The following is a 20234-nucleotide window of genomic DNA, read 5'->3' on the forward strand; positions in this document are numbered from 1 at the left end:
TAGGATTCCATTTTTTATAACTAATTCTATATAATCTCATTATTATTTTAACATATTTCCAATATGGAAGGAAACCGGAGAACCCAGAGGAAAGCAAACTCCACACAAACAGACCCGATGCAGGAATCAAACCCAGGACCTGGGTGGCGACAGAGCTAACCACTAACCACCATGCCATTCTTTCTTTTCTGCTGGAGTCATTCTTTTTCTCCAGGCTTACAGTTACCTCAACGGCACCCACCACACTTTGGTTCACAGGCCGCTCCGATGCTGTCCCACTTGCACCACTCAAGAAAATCCTGGTTACTTGCCAGTGAGCTTTTTGTTTCAGCCACATGACTTTTCCCTCTTTGGATTATCTTGGGGATAGTTGGAGCTTCAGCCCTTTTATATATTAAAATAGTTTTCTCTACACATTTATGGAAACTTACTGTTTATACATCTTTAAAAAAAATTGTGCCATGTGGGAAAAAAAGGTTGGACAGTCAGTTCTAACACCCCTTTTGGCAACTATCACAGCTTTCAAATGTTTTTGTAGACAGATAAAAGTCTTTCTATTCTTGTCTACTGAATTTTCACCCACTCTTCCTTAAAGAACTTTTTTACAGTAGTTCTGAGATATTCTGGGGCCACCTTGCATGTACAGCATGTTTAAGATCCACCCCCAGCTTTTCAATAATGTTAAAGTCAGGGGAATATGAGAACTAATGCAAAATCTTAAGCTTACATTTTTTTGAGGTATAGTAGATACACTGTGGTGGATTTTGAAATATGTTTTGAGATTAGTTTCTTGACTGACTATGTCCATAAATGTTTCTAGGATTTGTTAATACACTGCCTCACAAAAAAAGATAACTATTTTAAAAACATCAGATTACTGGAATAGATCAAGCAAAGAAACAAAAGATTTTTGAAATTATTGGAACCGGTTAAGGTTTATGCATTATTAAGATTTGAAAGGACTATGCAAGCACAATATAATAGTGCACTATTATTCCTTTGTCCACTAAGCCTTCCTGCAGTTCCTGGTGTCATATGTTGTGCATTGACCTAATGGCCAGCATAGTTCTAGGTGAAAGTCTTCTTGGCCTTCTTGATATAACCTTGGTTTCTACAGTTCCCCTACCTAACTACTGTTTAATGAGGTTCAATTACATTATAGTTTTATCAGATCATTTTTATCAGTAAGTGTATAAGTAAAGAATGTGGCCTTGTGTGGACAAATGTAAACATAATTATCTATACATTGCGAAACAACAATGAAAAACAAAATCGAAAACTTAGCGCCCAGAAAAGGGATTTAATGTTGTCTCGGAAAACAAGCAACATTCATTGAAAGTCAATAAAAGAGAAAGGCACGAAATTGAGCAGTTTGAGTTTTGTCAAGAGAAAAGGGTTTTTGATTGTTTCAGATAAAGCTGTCTGATTGGTTATGATTAAAGTATTCATGGACAAGAAGCTGTGTGTGTGTGTGTGTGCGTGCGTGTGCGTGCAATCATTTGTTTGCATGTGTCTGTAAGGTGGTATAAAGCTTATTCTAACGATGATTCACACAAGAAAATGGCTATGTAAAAGAGCACAATCTCTATAATAATTAAAAAATATGTTCTCATCATAATGTCCAGTCTAAATATAGCACTAAAACCTTTTTCAAAGTTTGCTTCTTCTATATTTTATCTGAACATCAAAATATTGGGTTTTGCAGTGTGACAAGATGACTAGTCCAATTGTTGTCATCATTGTGTGTAAGACTGCCTCATAACTACTCAAATCTAGGTCCTCAATGGATTCCACAACAACAACAAGTTTGCTGGCTACTACACACTAGTCACCTGTTTATATACACTGTATATATTAAAATATTCTGGATCAGTTCTCGCATTTTCTGTACAATTTTTCTCTAACATTTTCAGAATTCATTCCCAACATTAACAGAAACTATCAATAAAAGCTGAACCGCTGAGGCCAAATGCCAGGGAACGATTCAAGGTGTGGACCAGATCTAAGGTCCCTTGGAGCCAAAAAACATCAGAACACCAAGCTTGAATGTCCCAGGTCTCAGGTTGGTCTCAAATATAAAGCCAAATATTTAGTCCAAACTAATTTTAGCATTAGCAGCTCTTGTGTTGCAGAGTATACTAAGGATTAAATTAAGCTTGTTATCCATCTACTGAAGCCCTAATGTGGATTTAATTTACATTTCCATAGATCCTTACTCTAACCCTATCTTGATTTTTATGTACTATACTGAAAAATATATTTACTTTATCCGACACCAGATCAAGAAAATATGATCATATAACCCCAATATTATCATCCCTGCACTGGCTACCTGTTCAGTTTAGAATTAATTACAAAATAGTATTACTTACATACAAGGCTTTAAATGGTTTAGCTCCCACATACCTAACCAGTCTTCTGAAACGCTATAATCCACCACACTCCTTAAGATCACAAAACTCTGGACTTCTTGTAATTCCCAGAATTTCAAAATCTACAAAAGGAGGGAGGGCGTTTTCATATCTAGCTCCAAAGCTTTGGAATAGCCTTCCAGACAGTGTTCGGGGCTCAGACACAATTTCCCAGTTTAAAAGTAGACTCAAGACGCATCTCTTTAATCTGGCATACGCGTAACTCATCCCATAACTTCATACTTCAGTACATCTATTCTGAATGGCAACTACGCTAATTCTCTCCATCTGTTCTGTACTTTTCTACCCATCCCGAGGCATCTGGAGATTGTACCAGCTTCAGTAGATAAAGGCCAACCCTGCGAGGATCCTGAGGCATCCAGAGAAGAACCAGCTCCAGCTGAATTCTGCCTTATTATGGTTGGAGCTACAGTACACATCCTGCTCCTGTGCTCCCACAGGAATTTCTGTTAAAGAATTTCTGTTATATTGTACTGTACTTTCAGCTGCATAACACACATGGTGTTATATCATCTCTATCTGTTATCACCCAAATGAGGATGGGTTCCCTGTCTGGTTCCTCTTAAGGTTTCTTCCTATTGCCATCTCAGGGAGTTTTTCCTTGCTACTGTCGCTGTCACCCTTGGCTTGCTCATCAGAGACATTTCATTCATCATTCATTCATCTCATTATTATCTAGACACATTTTTATTACACATACACAATTTATTATTATTATTATTATTTTATTATTATTTTATTTTATATATATATTTATTTATTTATTTTTATTTTATTTTATTTCTTTCATCTTTGTGAAGCTGCTTTGAGACAATGACTATTGTTAAAAGCGCTATATAAATAAAACTAAATTGAATTGAATTGAATTGACAGCTTTGATCCTAATAAGTTCAAACCCCATATACTGCAAATATAATCAGCTAAATGTAACTGTTTTCTTAGAATTATTTCACAGCCATTACATTATGCACAGAATTTGAAGCACCCAAATATATCATGTCCTTGTGTTGCTCCCACCACATCTGATTTGAGCATATTCATAACATCTCTCATTTCCATACTTCTGTTCAATTGGTCACAAAGTAAATGAAAAGGACCTCTGCTGTGAAGCAATTGGATGAGAGCTCCGGAGGAGCACCGAACCATTATTGAGAAACTCTATAAATAGGACACAGAGACACCCACAGACACAGATGCACCTGTCAGCTATGCGCCATGCATTACTGCAACACGTCTCATTATGTAATTTAATTATCAGCAAATGCTACACTAAATTTTTTAAAGAGCTCTACAAGCTTCTACAGAGTTCAAGGGTAAGAGCAACCTTCGGAGAGCATGTCTCTAGACGTAAAGGAAAAGAAAGAAGTACGTCTGGTGTTCATGGGAGCTGCTGGCGTGGGCAAAACAGCTCTAATCCAGCGCTTCTTGCAGGACCGGTTCGAACCGAAGCACCAGCGGACCGTAGAGGAGCTCCACAGCATGGAGTATGAGGTGGCTGGCATCAAAGTGACTGTGCACATCATGGATACAAGTGGCAGCTACTCCTTTCCAGCTATGCGTAAACTCTCAATCCAGAATGGCGATGTCTTCGCCCTGGTGTATTCCTTGGATGACCCCGAGTCACTTGAAACAGTTAAAAGTCTGCGCAAGGAAATCCTGGAGATCAAAGACAATAAGTTCACACCAGTGGTTGTGGTGGGGAATAAAGCAGATTGTAAAAGTGACAGAAGTGTAAAAGCTGAAGATGTTGTTGCCACCATGGAGCTGGACTGGAACTACTGCTTCTTGGAAGCCTCGGCCAAAGAGAACAAAAATGTGCTGGAGGTGTTTAGAGAACTGCTACAGCAAGCCAATGTGCCAAGTCGTCTGAGTCCAGCACTAAGGCGCCGCAGAGAGACGTTCCCCAAGAACGCAGGAGTAAGGCCACCCATGAACAAGACCAACAGCTGCACCATGTCCTAAAGTTCACAGGACGAAGGAGCATTTTAACTCATTCAAATACAGCATCTTTCTTATTATCTCAGTACTGACAATGAACAAGATGGAAACTGCTGATAAGAGGAAAAGAAAAAGTAAACAAGAACTTAAATTGTGTGGGAAAAGAAGGAACCGCTGAGTGTTTGGAAAAAAATATAGTGAATTTTATGGCAGTTATTTTCAAACATAAGTTGCACTAAACTTCTAAAGCTCTGATAAAAGCTTACTGTCAAGTGTTAACATGATGCAAGTGGGCAAGCCAGTAAAACATGTATTCTATTATTTAAAAAAATATATGACCAGGTTGTAGTGTACATAATATATATATATTCAAATTCATTTGTTTTTTGGAGCATGTTTGTATAAAAAAATGAAATTAAAATCCATAAATGTATTAAAACTCATGTATTTTGGCATATTGATATTCTAGAATGAATAATGCTACACATTTTGTATGTTTTGTTACAGTCTGAAAAATAAATATTAAAATGATCATAAATGTCTGAGTAATGATTTGAAGATTATTGTTCCATTCTTATAACATCATACATCACAAATATCGACGTTTTAGAGCATATTTTAGATTTAAAGGCTTACATCAGTGACCAAACCATAAGAAGAGGTATCGTCTAGCAGTCTACTGCCATCTAGTGAAGATTCTCCCTGCTTGCATCTTCTCAGCTCATGCTATGCATAAGGGTCTGATTGTCAAAGCAGAAATAAAATGACAGGCAAGGTCATGGTTTGTTAGCTGACTGCCAATTTTCGCTTCTCATTTGTGTGGGATGCTGTCTTGCTTCTATCGCCCCTTATACGGAATGGCCTTTTAAATAAATGAATCTGCAAGTGGATTCTTTTTGAAAGTTTAAACTCAGACAACTGCAGACATCACAAAGTCAAATCATGTTAAATGCAGCAAGATTAACAGGTCAGGATCATAGATTAGGTATATATATTTAATGGTTATTCACGCTTTATTTTCCTTTGCAACAAGTGAAGCAGCACCATATTGTGCGCTTGTGTAGGAAGTCAGATCCAGACATACACCACCACACCTACCCCGCACACACACACACACACAATTTCCCCTTTCTGAGACAAGGTGCATTGTTCCCCTGAGCTGAAATGTGAAGTAATATTAATGTCAGCGCTCTACTTCCTCTTAAAGGTCTGGTTAAAACACACAGTCGTCTATCTGCTTCACCTGGCTCAGTTTGCATTTTGACATTTGGACTGCTTGAGCCTCAGAAACTCAGGTAAGTGTGTTGCCAAATAGCAATAATCTGAAAAACACAGTGTTCATGTTTTTATGCAATTCTTAATCATTGAAATAGATTTAAATGAATATCAGGATCACTGTAAAATTTGACTACTTTTTACTGTACTATATCTGACTTTAATAACCACATGTTGAGTTGGTGGTGGTGGAAACAAAACAGATTTGAAGCACGACAGAAGGGAAAAAGCAGAAGACAACATGGAGCTGGACTGGAACTTCTGCCTTTTGGAAGGCTGGGCTCAAGAGTTGTGTCTTTAGGAAGAAGACTAAAACAATTTGCCATACTGTTTTAGAATTGTTTTAAGGTAGCAAATGGCATGCAAAATGGACAGTATATGAGTTGCTGTCTTTGCCCCTTGACTTGGTCTAAGCTCCTCAGTGTCCCCAGAGATTCCCTGAGGAGTTCTGAGCAAGTACAGGGTCTGTGACTAAATCATATAGTGAGATCCTGCTAGTAGCCAGTGGAAGAGTGTAAATGAATTAGTTCAAAGTCTAAAACGAGGTTATATAGAATTAAGTATAAAAGTGCAAAATTAAACTGTATGAAGGTTGTACTGGAGACAGCAAGACTGTGTAATGTAACCTGTGAATCTGTTCAGGACATCTATGGTTATTCTGAACTGTCATAAGGAGATAATTAATTTGAGTTAAGTACAAATTATATAAACTTCTAAGTAAACATGTTTATGATTCATATTTAGTTCAATAAAGACACAGTGAAGCACTACAACGTCAGCCATTCTCTTTATTTACAAAAATATGGTTATAAATCAAATTCAGTGACATAACTTCACAAAACATATTGTCAATTTCGATAACTGGAATGCAGCCCGGATGAGTTGGGGAAAACCAATAGGTAAAAAAAGAATAACAAGGAACTACATTTTGAATATGGTTGTCAGAGCAACAGCTGTCCCTGTCACAGAGTCACCTCACTCGCCACCTGCCTGAACGTCAAACAAAAGGAATGAGTTCTAAATAGGAAGTGGAAGTGATGGGTGAGACATTACAAAGAACATGTGTAAAGACATTAACTTTCACACATCAGTATAAACAAATAACCTTGGTAATGTTAGAAAATGGCCCTACCGCAGTGCACAAGACGCAAAGTATAGGAACACAACAATAAGAAGACCTAAAAACCACATGGAAAGAAGTGAAAGGTTTTTCTTTACATTTTTTAAATAAAGAGCTAAATGCTTATATTTTTAGGTCAAGTTGGCTCAAGCACTAATATTAGATAATTTTTTTCAATAGCCTTCTGAAATAAACCAATAGTCATAATCAATTAATTTAGTGTAAGCAAACCAATTTTGAACAAATGGCTTTATTTAACATTATTTCTACAAGCAACAATCAGGACCGTTGCATATATATATATATATATATATATATATATACACACACACATACACACACACAGTGGAGTAAAATAGTATTTAGTCAGCCACCAACAGTGCAAGTTTTCCCACTTAAAAAGATGAGAGAGGCCTGTAATTTTCATCTAAAATACCAGCGACAATGTGTGAAAACCTTGTGAAGACTTGCAGAAAACCTTTGATCTCAGTCATTGCCAACAAAGGGTACATAGCAAAGTATTAAGATGAAATTTTGTTACTGATCAAATACTTATTTTCCACCATAATTTGCAAATAAATTATTTAAAAATCCTACAATGTGATTTTCTGGTTTTTTTTTTCTTCTTATTTTGTCTCTTGTAGTTAAGGTATACCTATGATGAAAATTACAGGCCTCTCTCAACTTTTTAATTTGAAGAACTTACACAATTGGTGGCTGACTAAATACTTTTTTGCCCCACTGTATATCTCAAGTACTGTTGCACCCTTTTAAAGCTACATAGCTTATAGTATTGCACAAGTGTAAAAGAGATTGCCTTCATACTGCAACAACTGTCAGTTTCTAAAATGTAACTTGTTTGACCTGGCCTTAAGAAGTTTATATCATATTATTGGTCTAACAACACATTTTAGAAAACCTGGCACTTTTAGCACATGCAAAAGAAAAGGAAGAACCTCTTCAAACTTTGTAATGACTTCCCTTCCACAGTGAGATCAATGCTAATCCTAATCGTCTACAGTGATGTTGCGAAACAGGTAGGCCATGGACTCGCCGTTATGGATTCGGCGGATGGCCTCAGCCAGGATCATGCTCACATCCACCGTCTTAATCTTCGGGCACTGCAGCTTCTGCACCTCATGGGGAACAGTGTTTGTCACCACCACCTGTATTTAAAAATTTAAAATATTAACAGCATATTTTCACTTCTAAGTACAATTGCAACAGTAGTTCACAGAAAATAATGAGTAAATAATTATATCATTTATTTCTGAGAATAATTTACATAAAAAAGCAATCATTTAAAACTTTTAAATGGAATAAAGGGACATACACCATTCAGCCATAAGATTAATACAATTAATGATATAAATGTAACATTGATATCAATTATATAGAAATAAATTGATGACAGGATGACAGTACCCTTTTGTTTTTCTAAGGAAAATTTATTTTTCCCATATTTTGGGGGTCTTAACATGCTCAAAAACCCTCAGGGACACGTTATTTTGTTGCATAGCTCATTAACACCTGCACGTATGTACACAAAGCCCGATACACATTTAGAGCTCATTGAGCCAAAGTGACATCACACTAAGTAACATCATGTTGTGATGCTTTTTCTTTTTGCATCTACGGCCTATTGTACACACGTTGTTGTTGTTGTTGGCCTTTCGGCTGCTCCCGGCAAGGGGTCGCCACAGCAGAATATCTGGTTCACACTACAACTTGGCACAGGTTTTACCCCGGATGCCCTTCCTGACGCAACCCGCCCATTTTATCCGGGCTTGGGACCGGCATTGCATCCAGTGGCTGGGGTTTGGGCATTGGCACATCACAAATGTTAACACTAAAACACACATCTTTCCCTCTCACACACACGCAGACATTCATACACAAATACACAAAAACACTCATATCACACATACACACGCACGTCTCTCTCGCTCACACACAGACACATGCACGCATTAAGTAAAAAAAAATGGGAAAGTGACCTCATCTATGGCGGACTCCTCAATGAGGCGTGGTGCATCAGCTGACAGCAGGCCATGGGTGGCCATGATGTAGATCTTATAGGCTCCTCTCTCTTTCAGGATCTCTGCTGATGCCACGAAGTCTTCCACATCATCAATGATGTCATCCTACATAAGGGGTTTAAAATAAGGAAAAATAGTAAGGAATTTATTTTTCTTATTTTTCCTATACACAGTACGGACAAAGAGGCAGACAGAAAGACAGACACATATATAGGTAGACCTTTTTATATCTCCATCATCTCAACTTTTATTGACTCGGTTATGCAGATCATGGAACAATGCATGTTAATTGAACCTTTCCAACAGGGTGCACCATACTGAGCGTGACCAATATGAGTTTGCATCCGGGTGTGGTTTAGCTTTATAAAAGTTACATCATGCCATTCAAATACTAAATAAAATTTTTTCAGTGGACACACACACACACACACACACACACACACACACACACACACACACATATATATATATATATATATATATATATATATGCCGCTATTCTCAGTAAACCACTGAAACGATTGTAAGTGAAACTCAATAACCATTTAAGAAACATTAGCAGACTAAACCACAAACAATATTCCACATTTAATTCATGACAATCACTTGTTTTGCACATTTGAACAATTGATCTACATTAAAGTAAACTGAATAATACTCTAAAGGGTAATTAAGAAAGGTGTATCTTACAATAATGATTGCGATGCGTCCACCTACATCTCCCACCACTGTAATGGGTGGTTTCTCCTTGGCCATCATTACTAGAAAAAGAAATTTCAGCAGATTTTTATTTTTATACTTAAAACAAGAGGTGGTGGAGAAGGATACCATCAAAAGAAAAAGGCTTCAGAGTCAGTGTAGTTTAGGATTCAAGTATATAGAATGGGAGAATGGATTCGAGTATACAGAATTTTATAACACTGAATGTCTAAACTAATACCAAAACGTTCTTATACCACAGAACTGTTAAACTCTAAAAACGTCAGAGGGTTTTATTTTATATATAAGCACCATTTTGGCAGCTAAAAAAGAAATGGTAGTAATATATTAAGTACCTTGTTCTAAACTGTTACATACATTTCATTTGATTCTGCACTGCATAATTGCTCCCACTCAGATGGGTCAAAGGACTGACATCATCAATGTTACTGTGCCTGTGCCTTAAAGTTACCTTCATATTTACTAATAATCAACTACACTTTTAAAACTGTTCCTATTTACCTAACTGCCCTATAAAAGAAAAAATGTTCTCCTTCTGCTGCAACACACTAGGATCCTTTATACACACAAAAAGGAGGAGCTAGCAGATTTGTGTGCTCATAAATGCTTCAAGGTCCTTTCCGCTCCTAATCAACCTTTCAAGAAGACATTAGAAAATCAACCATGAATTCTCCTTCAAAGTAAGGTGAGAAATGTTTCACCAAATTTGGTGATAGCAACAGAGTAATCTAGAGGCTAAGATGGAAAAATATCAAGAGCTCATTTCATAGAGATTTGTATGCAGGTTATCCCACATAATCTAATAAAAGGCTAATAAATAAACGTTAAAAAATATTTATTTTTTAATAAGAGGCAAAACTTTCTCACTTTTTTTGTCTTATTAACATTTAAAAAAGTTGCTATAATTGTTTATATAAGTAAGTAAGAAAAGTAGATAACTCATCTCCAAACCATTTAATGTAACTGTATGAATCAGTTACAACATGGTACCATTCGTAACTAATTATAGATTAGTATTTGTTATTTAATTGCTGTGGTATAAGAAGAATTAAACGCTTTGGAATGTGTTGTCATTGTCAAAATATGAACACTGCTTTTTGTTTGATTGTCTTCATCCCCCCACCCACGACGATGATAATTTTATAACAGCACACTCTGTCATGTTTTGTATCTTAATGATCACTAAATGCTGACTGTGGGACTATGCAAACCCTAGTTACTTTGCTTTACCTCACTACAGGGACTTTTATAGTTTTCTTTGATGGTTCCAATTGTACCCCACCTATAAATCTGGCTACATTAGTAATAGCAAAATCGTAGTTGCAGCACATGCCATGCAAAATGTCAGAAAACAAATCATTGTTTTTTGTCCAACATAACCAATCAAGGCTATTGCATCCAAAAGGCTCCTACACAAAAAGTCTGTGCAGATAAGATGCAATGAAAACACCTAGGATTAGTTACACAAATCCAGCAAATCTGAGTAAATCTGGCTGGAACTACTGGTATTCACGGGTTGATTTCCAAGTCTTCTGTCATGGCAAAGGCACAGGAAGTCACAACCAACACACTCACACTTGCACACCTGAGTAAGGTTTAACACACAGGGGCAGATCAGGTTCAGAGCATTTAAAAAATTTAAACATGCCATCAACACATGCCTTTCATCTAGCCAGCAAAGCACAGTCATTTATTGTTAGGTAAACCGTATATTAAGTTGTGAGTCTGAAAGGGAATTTTAAAATAGCATTTACTTTTAGAATTAATTTGTGTTCTAATTTTAATCTGTATCATATTACAGTATCATATTTTGATAATGTCAAATGCTCTTACTTGTACTTAATGATAAATCTTTTTTTATCCTGTCAGCTCTGTTGAAGTATTGGAGATGATTACATTGGACATGATTAAATTATCACCTTTTTATGTCTATCATTTGTTATATTGTTTACATTCTGTAGATCTTTTACTCAAGGTCATGTGTCTCCAAGGCCGTGCAGAGGTCTTGGTCCCAAGCAGCTACAAAACAACTAGTCTAAATATCTACTTTAGAGAATTCTCCACAAGCAGCCATGATGTGTTTGTTAGCAAAACTGGGGCCAGATCAAAACCAAAGGTATGTATATGTCTTTAAATGGTTCGACTTGTTTTAAAAGATAATAATTACAAAATATTTTTAATGCATCACTTCATTTGAGGTTTCTCAATCCTTACAGGAAGCACTCTAATTATACACACTTCTATATAATTTAAATGCATGAAACAAGCAGCATCAAATAGACAAATCTTAAACTTCTTACTACAGTAATGGGAATTTAATTTAGCACAGCTACCCATCTAAGGAGCATAGAATGCTTTTGGCTGCAGGTATTGAGACGCCTCAGTTACTGCATGCATGCATAGAGGAACCATTTTAGTTTGAACACTGCCGTGATCAGAAGCAAAGAGAGTTAATCATCATACTTGGAAGCTCTATGCCTGGGAACGGAGCTTGTTGCTTGCCTATTATCAACAAATAAACACCACATTAAATAATGTCCACACAGACAGCTCATAAAACACAGAACATGAGAGCGAGACTTCAAAAATCCTCAGAATCCATTCTGATATAACCTATGCTGTTTAATCAGGACTAATTGTTGCAAGCAGTACCACTAATTCTGTTTACTGCATTTTTATATGTTTACAAACAATAGTGTTTTAACTTTTTCTCTATATTTTTTTTGTTATATGGACCAGTGCAAAACACCTATGAAGCATAATTTTGTGATGATAAACATTTATAGCCAATTGTGTAGCAATGTTTTTTATATTAAATAAGCATTTTGTGTGTTGAGTTCTGTTTATTATTTTTACTGTTACAGCTATATGTAAAACTACATACTAAAAGAGATTATTTACCCCTTACAATGTAGAGAGGTTACAGAATATTATAAATTCAGCTAAGACTGAGATGAGTATAATAGATCACAAGACTAATACTGTTAAAATATCTCTTAGAGGTCCCTCTGAGAATTGTCCAAGTCCACATGACATATACAGCAAGCACAAATGAAACAGAATTCACTGGTAAGCAATAATAATTATATAAATACAAAACCAACAAAATAGTAGTCCCAAAAGATTTTGTGAACCAGTAGAAAGTAATAAGATAATTGTGTTAAATGTTAATAATGCAAAGCAATAGAAAGATAACTATATCGCAGAGAGCGCTTCAGAAAGGCTGTTAGTATTGAAACGCAAAATCTTTTTTTCCCTATTACCACCACCCCAAACAATAAAGATGTTTAGGCATGTGTTCCTAACCTAATCAATATTTAGTAAACCTGTACTTGATACTTAATTTTGAATAATTAGCAGTGGGTCTACTGGTAGTCTTTTTGGGAAAACCATGCAGGAAGCCTTGAATAATTTTGTTGCTCTGAAAGGGGGTTATTTGACTTTACTGGTCTCTTACATGGCAGCTCAAGGCCTGGGTGACCTGAAGTGTTGCGCACGCAAGGAGGAGAGTGTCGTCCATCTGCCATGTCTGATTCAGAACACTGAGCCTCCCCATGAATAACAGCCAGGCCCAGACGCAGCCGCTCCGCATATGACTGAGCCCTGTGATCAGCATATACAAAAAGAAAGGCCTCTGAATTAAAATGACAAGAAAGACATTCATTTTTTATAAGGACACAAGTCCATGACCGAGCAACCTTAAAAGGGAATATTTTCCTTTTATAAGAAAAGTTTGCTTTGCTACTCCTCAGTCAATACAGTCTAACAGTGATAACTGTAATGTAATTCAGCAATTCCACATAATAGGGATATCGAGTACAACAGCACTACTTCGAGTGTGATATTGCTTTTATACAACAGTTCCACAAACAGCATTTATTATCAACAGATCATAATTTGTTTGTTTATTTAACCAGTTATTTTGCTCCACCAACACCTATCCTTCCGCAACTGGCAGAACTAATTAACCATGACTGGCGGAACTGGCGACCGATAGTTAATGTGTAATTAACAGGCGAAAAGGTGACGAAAATAAATCTTGAAGGTGGAGGACAATCCTGAGAAACTCACAAAACTTACTTTATATTTCCACTTATTTCACTTTAGAACATCAGCTAATCTCCCAAATTGTGTTAAAAGGTAAGACAGTGTGCTAGGGTGTACAATTCCCTTGTTCTACGCAACAAGTGCCCTTGTTCCAGGGTCGGGGAGGGATTGAGAATCAGCCTTATGTTTGAAGCTATTTAGCATTGTAGCATGCGCAAGCTTTGAACAAAAGAACAGGAACAGTTTAGAGGCAATCCAGAATAACTTAGTAGCAATTATACTAAGATAAGATAATTTTATCAGATGTGTTTCCTTTCTGAAAGTGCTTTTATGGCAGGTTTAGAATTTTAATTAAATTTTTTCATTGCAGGCAGTTGCACTCTTGTTTCCAGTACTGTTGACCGTACCAACCTATTTTCGCCCATGATGGCGACCGACAGTTGCTACGTGAAGTGATACATATTACATAATGGCCCAGTGCTGTTATGCCATATATCAGCACTCTTGTCCAATCAGATTACTCTATCTGAATGAACTGTTGTATAAATTATGGTATTAAAAAATTTTTTTTAAGGTTATTTATCAACACTGGGGTAAGTGCATAAAGTGTTACATGAAAAAGTGCTATTTTTCCATATATACAGTGGTGTGAAAAACGATTTGCCCCCTTCCTGATTTCTTATTCTTTTGCATGTTTGTCACACTTAAATATTTCTGCTCATCAAAAACCGTTAACTATTAGTCAAAGATAACATAATTGAACACAAAATGCAGTTTTTAAATGATGGTTTTAATTATTTAGGAAGAAAAAAAATCCAAACCTACATGGCCCTGTGTGAAAAAGTGATTGCCCCCCTTGGTAAAAAACAACTTAACTGTGGTTTATCACACCTGAGTTCGATTTCTGTAGTCACCCCCAGGCCTGATTACTGCCACACCTGTTTTAATCAGGAAATCACTTAAATAGGAGCTACCTGACACAGAGAAGTAGACCAAAAGCACCTCAAAAGCTAGACATCATGCCAAAATCCAAAGAAATTCAGGAACAAATCAGAACAAAAGTAATTGAGATCTATCAGTCTGGTAAAGGTTATAAAGCCATTTCTAAAGCTTTGGGACTCCAGCGAACCACAGTGAGAGCCATTATCCACAAATGGCAAAACCTTGGAACAGTGGTGAACCTTCCCAGAAGTGGCTGGCCGACCAAAAATTACCCCAAGAGCGCAGAGACAACTCATCCGAGAGGCCACAAAAGACCCCAGGACAACATCTAAAGAACTGCAGGCCTCACTTGCCTCAATTGAGGTCAGTGTTCACGACTCCACCATAAGAAAGAGACTGGGCAAAAACGGCCTGCATGGCAGATTTCCAAGGCGCAAACCACTTTTAAGCAAAAAGAACATTAAGGCTCGTCTCAATTTTGCTAAAAAAACATCTCAATGATTGCCAAGACTTTTGGGAAAATACCTTGTGGACCGACGAGACAAAAGTTGAACTTTTTGGAAGGTGCGTGTCCCGTTACATCTGGCGTAAAAGTAACACAGCATTTCAGAAAAAGAACATCATACCAACGGTAAAATATGGTGGTGGTAGTGTGATGGTCTGGGGTTGTTTTGCTGCTTCAGGACCTGGAAGGCTTGCTGTGATAGATGGAACCATGAATTCTACTGTCTACCAAAAAATCCTGAAGGAGAATTTCCGCCCATCTGTTCGTCAACTCAAGCTGAAGCGATCTTGGGTGCTGCAGCAGGACAATGACCCAAAACACACCAGCAAATCCACCTCTGAATGGCTGAAGAAAAACAAAATGAAGACTTTGGAGTGGCCTAGTCAAAGTCCTGACCTGAATCCTATTGAGATGTTGTGGCATGACCTTAAAAAGGCGGTTCATGCTAGAAAACCCTCAAATAAAGCTGAATTACATCAATTCTGCAAAGATGAGTTCAAAATTCCTCCAGAGCGCTGTAAAAGACTCGTTGCAAGTTATCGCAAACGCTTGATTGCAGTTATTGCTGCTAAGGGTGGCCCAACCAGTTATTAGGTTCAGGGGGAAATTACTTTTTCACACAGGGCCATGTAGGTTTGGATTTTTTTTCTCCCTAAATAATAAAAACCATCATTTAAAAACTGATTTTGTGTTTACTTGTGTTATCTTTGACTAATAATTAAATGTGTTTGATGATCAGAAACATTTTGTGTGACAAACATGCAAAAGAATAAGAAATCAGGAAGGGGGCAAATAGTTTTTCACACCACTGTACATATATAGTTTTCACATCTGTAGTTATTCCAAAAGCATAGACACAATGGATCACATATGAATAACAAAATGTGAAACCATTTACAGTTCAGCAACAATACCTTTTTGCAGCAGATGGAGACTTTGCAACAATAATGGCATTTCTGTAATCAGGGACCTAAAAGAAAAAACATTTTAAATAAACATACACATTTTTTTAGAATAATTTGGGTGATAAGAGTCATTTTAAAGTTAACTAACCTCCTCTTGAATGTATTGTAGAAGGAATGGAGAAGCACGCAGGTTATCGACAGGAAAACTGAAGAAACCCTGAATCTCCTTTTGATGCAGGTCCATAGTGATGATATGTGTCAAACCTGATTAATAATGCCAACAACGACAGTTTAGGTGAGTGCACGATATTTCAGTAAACAACTGTTAAACATGATCTTGGTAATACATACAGTAGTAGTTCTGACTATGCACAGATCTCTTAATCCTTTTATTAAAACAAATAACAAATTGAACATTCATCCAAATGTGGGCCTGGAGACTATCCCAGGGAACTTATGGAAAAAGGCAGGAGTATATCCTGAATGGGTACACCTATCCAAAAAAACTAACTCATACAAACTCCATGAACAGACAGAGGAGGTGAGATTCAAATCCCTGGAGATGACTGTTTTGATATGAAAAAGTTGTTGAACATTTCATTTAATCTAAAGCAGATTACTCACTTTCATACAACCAAGTAATCATAATTTGTTATTTCTGAACATGAAACTAAGAAAACAGTTGTTAAAACAAATTAAAATCAACATCATGGCTGTAATTAGAGGGTATTTGATACCTGCTTTGGCAAGCATGGATGCCAACAATTTACACACTATGGATCCCCTCTTCCTCATCTTGCACTGCTTGCTATACGGAAAATAAGGAATGACCCCAATAATGTTTTTGGCGCAGGAGGTCTTAAGAGCATACGCCATGACTAGCAGCTCCATGATCGCTGTGTTAACATCTCTGCAAAACACACAAACACACACTTCAGTACAATTATATTTACAAGGAAGGTTATGCAACTAGGAGTAAAATACTTCTATATGCAGATCTCATTATATTGAAGTTACACTTCAAACTGTGTAAATTGTGGCTGCGTGAAAATATTTTGAATAGATTAGCTATCAATGTTTCATCTATTCAAATTATACCCACAGTTAGCCTTTGAGATAATGTGTCTTACTCTCACTTGCATATTTTAACACACTGACAGATATGCCTTACCTGGGAATAGTCTGGATGATAAAAATTGTTTGGCCTCGAACAGACTCTTTGACATCAACTCTAGTTTCTGTGACATAGAAAAATCAATTAGACTAGGTTTTTTGAAAGAAAAATTTAAACACTGTTAAATAGACCAAAGATAGACGCAAAAGATAGACACAGAGGCAATTTCTAAGAATAAAAAAGTATTCATAATATTTAATAATAATTGGATATTATGATATAATATCATAAAAATAATGGGAGTTTATTTCACCTCTGTTTGCCTCCTGGTAAACAACAGACTTGCCCAACTCCACACCAAGACGCCTAAAGAGTAAAAAAAAAAAAAAGAAAGAAAAAAAAAACAGAAAGAATGATAAATATTTTAAAGAGAACATTTTAGAACATTTTAAAGAGAATGATAGGAAATCTTGCATGTATGGGACCATGAGAAAGATCGTGACAATCATGGCTGTAGAAAAACTAGCCCAACAGTCCAACAGAGAGTCGACTGCATGTTCTTGAATACTGTCTTCACGTTGTGTATCAGCACTTCAACAGAAGAATTGCCAGAAAGGATAACATCCAACACAAAAATTACCCAGTCACTCATGTGAAACTGTGATGCATTTTACTGCATTTACTCATTTATTCAAATGGCCTGGACGAATAAACATTCAGATTAAACAGGGTCGGACAGGATTTCTTCCCAAGAAAATAAGAATAGGATTTTTTTTCTTTAAACTGATGTATCATTATTCCATGTAATGTATATACACTACCAGTCAAAAGTAATCTAATCCAATTATCCTTTCTGATTTTTATTTGTTTTACATTGTAAAATAATGCTGAAGACATTTAAATATGCAGGAGTCTCCTTTGAATAGCTGATACTGATATGATCTGTAAAGCCTTCATAACAGCTCTAATCTGAGGTAATGTTAATTGGTGATTTTTGAGGCTGGTAACTCTTAAATGAACTTCTCCCCTGCAGCGGTCTTGTTTTCCTGGGATGGTCTTCGTGAGAGTCAGTTTCATCATGGTGCTTGATGGGTTTTGCAAATGCACTTGACAGGAACTATTCCTGAACAGCTGATCTTCAGGTCTTAAAATAACAACTAACTGTTGTTGTTGCTTACATACCTAATTCAATTGGTGTTATTTCATAGTTATGAAATCTCCAGTAGTGTTCAGGAATGTAGAAAAATAAATCAAAAACGTATGTCCTAACTTTTGATCGGTACTATATGTACATGTTGAAATACATATTTTGGACATTACTTTAAAGGGATCTACAGAGGACGTCTGCTGACACATACACTATCATATCAGTGACTTTGCTAAGGTTGTGTCATTGATGAATGGGAAAAAAAGAGATCTAACAGATTTGTGTAGCAGCAGATTGGCTGCAGCCAGCAATATGTCCACTGAGTGAGAACAACACAGTTTATAGTGCTAGACAGCCTGGCCTTTATTCCAAAAAGCTGTGATATCTGCTGTTCAACATTATGTCCAAACACCACACTGCCATTAATTGACATGACTAATCTGTTGAGCTACAATGGTGTTGTCTAAACAAAAACCTATCTTACAGTAGCTAAATGGTTAGCTATATTAGCTGAGGTGATAAAGCAGTTAGCTTGTCCTGTGGAATGACGAAGGCTTTAGTTGAAACCACACACTGTGACTAGCTGCACACATTAATTACTATGGTAGTCCGTTTTAACTTACAGATATTAGCTGTTTGGCTAGTAAACCAGCTGCATTGCGACAGGTTATTACGTGTTAATAACGACCTAGAAAATTCACTAACAAGCTTAGTTGGCTAGTATTAGTTTGGACCGCGCTGTTCAGTAAACTGCTCGCGTTGTGTATTAAGTAGGCGTGTGTGCAATAATAACAGAATACATACTCGGTAATCTTCTTCGCCAGCTCGGTGCATGCCGCAGTGGAGTTGGCAGAAAAGACACGATAACCGCTTTTCGGCACGTTCATTCTGAATCAAACTAAACAGTTCTAACAGGTAAAACTTTGGATTGTGTTAGTCCGTCAGGTTGGCAGAGTATGCTTGTATCTTTTTCTGTCTTTTCGGATTACTGATACATGTAACAAAGACAGTATCGGTATGATTAAAACTTCAGAATAACACCAGACCAGAACCGCTAACCGAACCAGCCATAAACTCACGATCGAACTGTTCCACTGTCCACATTCTGCGGTATTGTGTTTCTGAACAACCAATAATTTCTTTTCTTCTTTTTTGCCACAGGCTTATGATGCTAACAAAGACAGAACTCCTCTTCACTGCCCCCAGGAGGTCTGGAGTAGCGCCTACGAAGCGCAGGACTGTTTTCCTATTGGCTGTGCTCGAGTTGGCGTCACAGACGGTACTGTAGCGCGTAGCCCTTGGAGCGCGGAGCATTTTAAAAGAGTTCACTTGAAAATATTTCACGTTATTTATCCTATTAGTTCCACAATTGCTAAATATGTGGCGTCCGGATGTGTACGTTCTGCAACCAACAGAAATAATTTATTTCTCATTCTTTTTACTTGTGGTGTGGTAGGTACAGTTTTTGGAGGCAACTTGAAAATTATTTCCTAACAAATTACCTTTTATCTGTGAAATCCGAAACCTCTTAAACTCCTTAAATCTAGTAAATTTAGAAAACCACAAATCCTCTGTCTTGACATTCAGATTTAATCAATGAAACACTGCGATTTTTTTTTCTGCTAATTAGTTTTATATCCCCGCCCCCACCCCCTTTTTTGTTATTTATTTGTTTTTTTGGTTGGTTTACTTTGTGTATTGCTATTATTTGTTTACATATTATTTGTTAAGTCTGCTTATACTCTATATTCTATTTATTTTTTGTTTTTGTTTCGCCTTTATTTGTTTTTTGTTTATAGTAAAAAATAATTCACCGGGCAGCATGGTGGCTTAGTGGACTGTCGTCTTGCACTTCCATGATCTTTGTTCGATTACCACCTAGGGTATGTGAGCATGGAGTTTGCTTGGTGGGTTTCCTCTGAGTACTCCGGTTACCTCCCACAGTCCAAAGACATGCAGATTAGGCTAATTGCCATTCTCAAATTGCCCGTAGTGCGATGGATTGGCACCATGTCCAGGGTGTACCCTAAGTTCGTGCCCTAAGTCTCCT

General features: G+C 36.9%; 2 protein-coding genes across 3 annotated transcripts; one reads left to right on the forward strand and one right to left on the reverse strand.

Annotated features, from left to right (window-relative positions):
• Positions 1-3767: 3767 nt before the first annotated feature.
• On the forward strand, positions 3768-4710 carry rasd4 (rasd family member 4). The gene has a single exon (XM_053515297.1). The coding sequence runs from the start codon at positions 3768-3770 to the stop codon at positions 4392-4394; it is 627 nt and encodes a 208-aa protein (XP_053371272.1). The 3' UTR covers positions 4395-4710.
• A 1710-nt stretch (positions 4711-6420) lies between these two features.
• Positions 6421-19344, reverse strand: LOC128544735 (phosphoribosyl pyrophosphate synthase-associated protein 1). 2 transcript variants are annotated; one of them, XM_053514982.1, is made up of 11 exons: positions 18989-19344; positions 17351-17403; positions 17095-17161; positions 16661-16833; positions 16072-16187; positions 15933-15988; positions 12982-13127; positions 11988-12026; positions 9495-9565; positions 8763-8909; positions 6421-7931 (listed from the first exon to the last, which is right to left on the reverse strand). In XM_053514982.1, the coding sequence occupies exons 1-11, from the start codon at positions 19069-19071 to the stop codon at positions 7773-7775; spliced, it is 1110 nt and encodes a 369-aa protein (XP_053370957.1). In that variant the 5' UTR covers positions 19072-19344; the 3' UTR covers positions 6421-7772. The 2 variants fall into 2 exon arrangements, with proteins under 2 accessions (XP_053370957.1, XP_053370959.1); XM_053514984.1 differs by lacking the exon at positions 11988-12026.
• Between the last annotated feature and the right edge of the window lie 890 nt (positions 19345-20234).

The sequence above is a fragment of the Clarias gariepinus genome, chromosome 16 (genome assembly GCF_024256425.1).
Source record: "Clarias gariepinus isolate MV-2021 ecotype Netherlands chromosome 16, CGAR_prim_01v2, whole genome shotgun sequence".
NCBI classification, from domain to species: domain Eukaryota; kingdom Metazoa; phylum Chordata; class Actinopteri; order Siluriformes; family Clariidae; genus Clarias; species Clarias gariepinus.

Bases quoted from the DNA above. Each gene is read 5' to 3' on its own strand.
- rasd4 (XM_053515297.1), top strand. From the start codon at position 3,768: ATGTCTCTAGACGTAAAGGAAAAGAAAGAAGTACGTCTGGTGTTCATG.
- LOC128544735 (XM_053514982.1), bottom strand. From the start codon at position 19,071: ATGAACGTGCCGAAAAGCGGTTATCGTGTCTTTTCTGCCAACTCCACT. The intron at 16,834-17,094 runs GTAAGGCATATC...TGTGTTTTGCAG, and splicing joins ATCATCCAGACTATTCCCAG to AGATGTTAACACAGCGATCA. The intron at 16,188-16,660 runs GTATCAAATACC...ATTATTAATCAG, and splicing joins ATCCATGCTTGCCAAAGCAG to GTTTGACACATATCATCACT.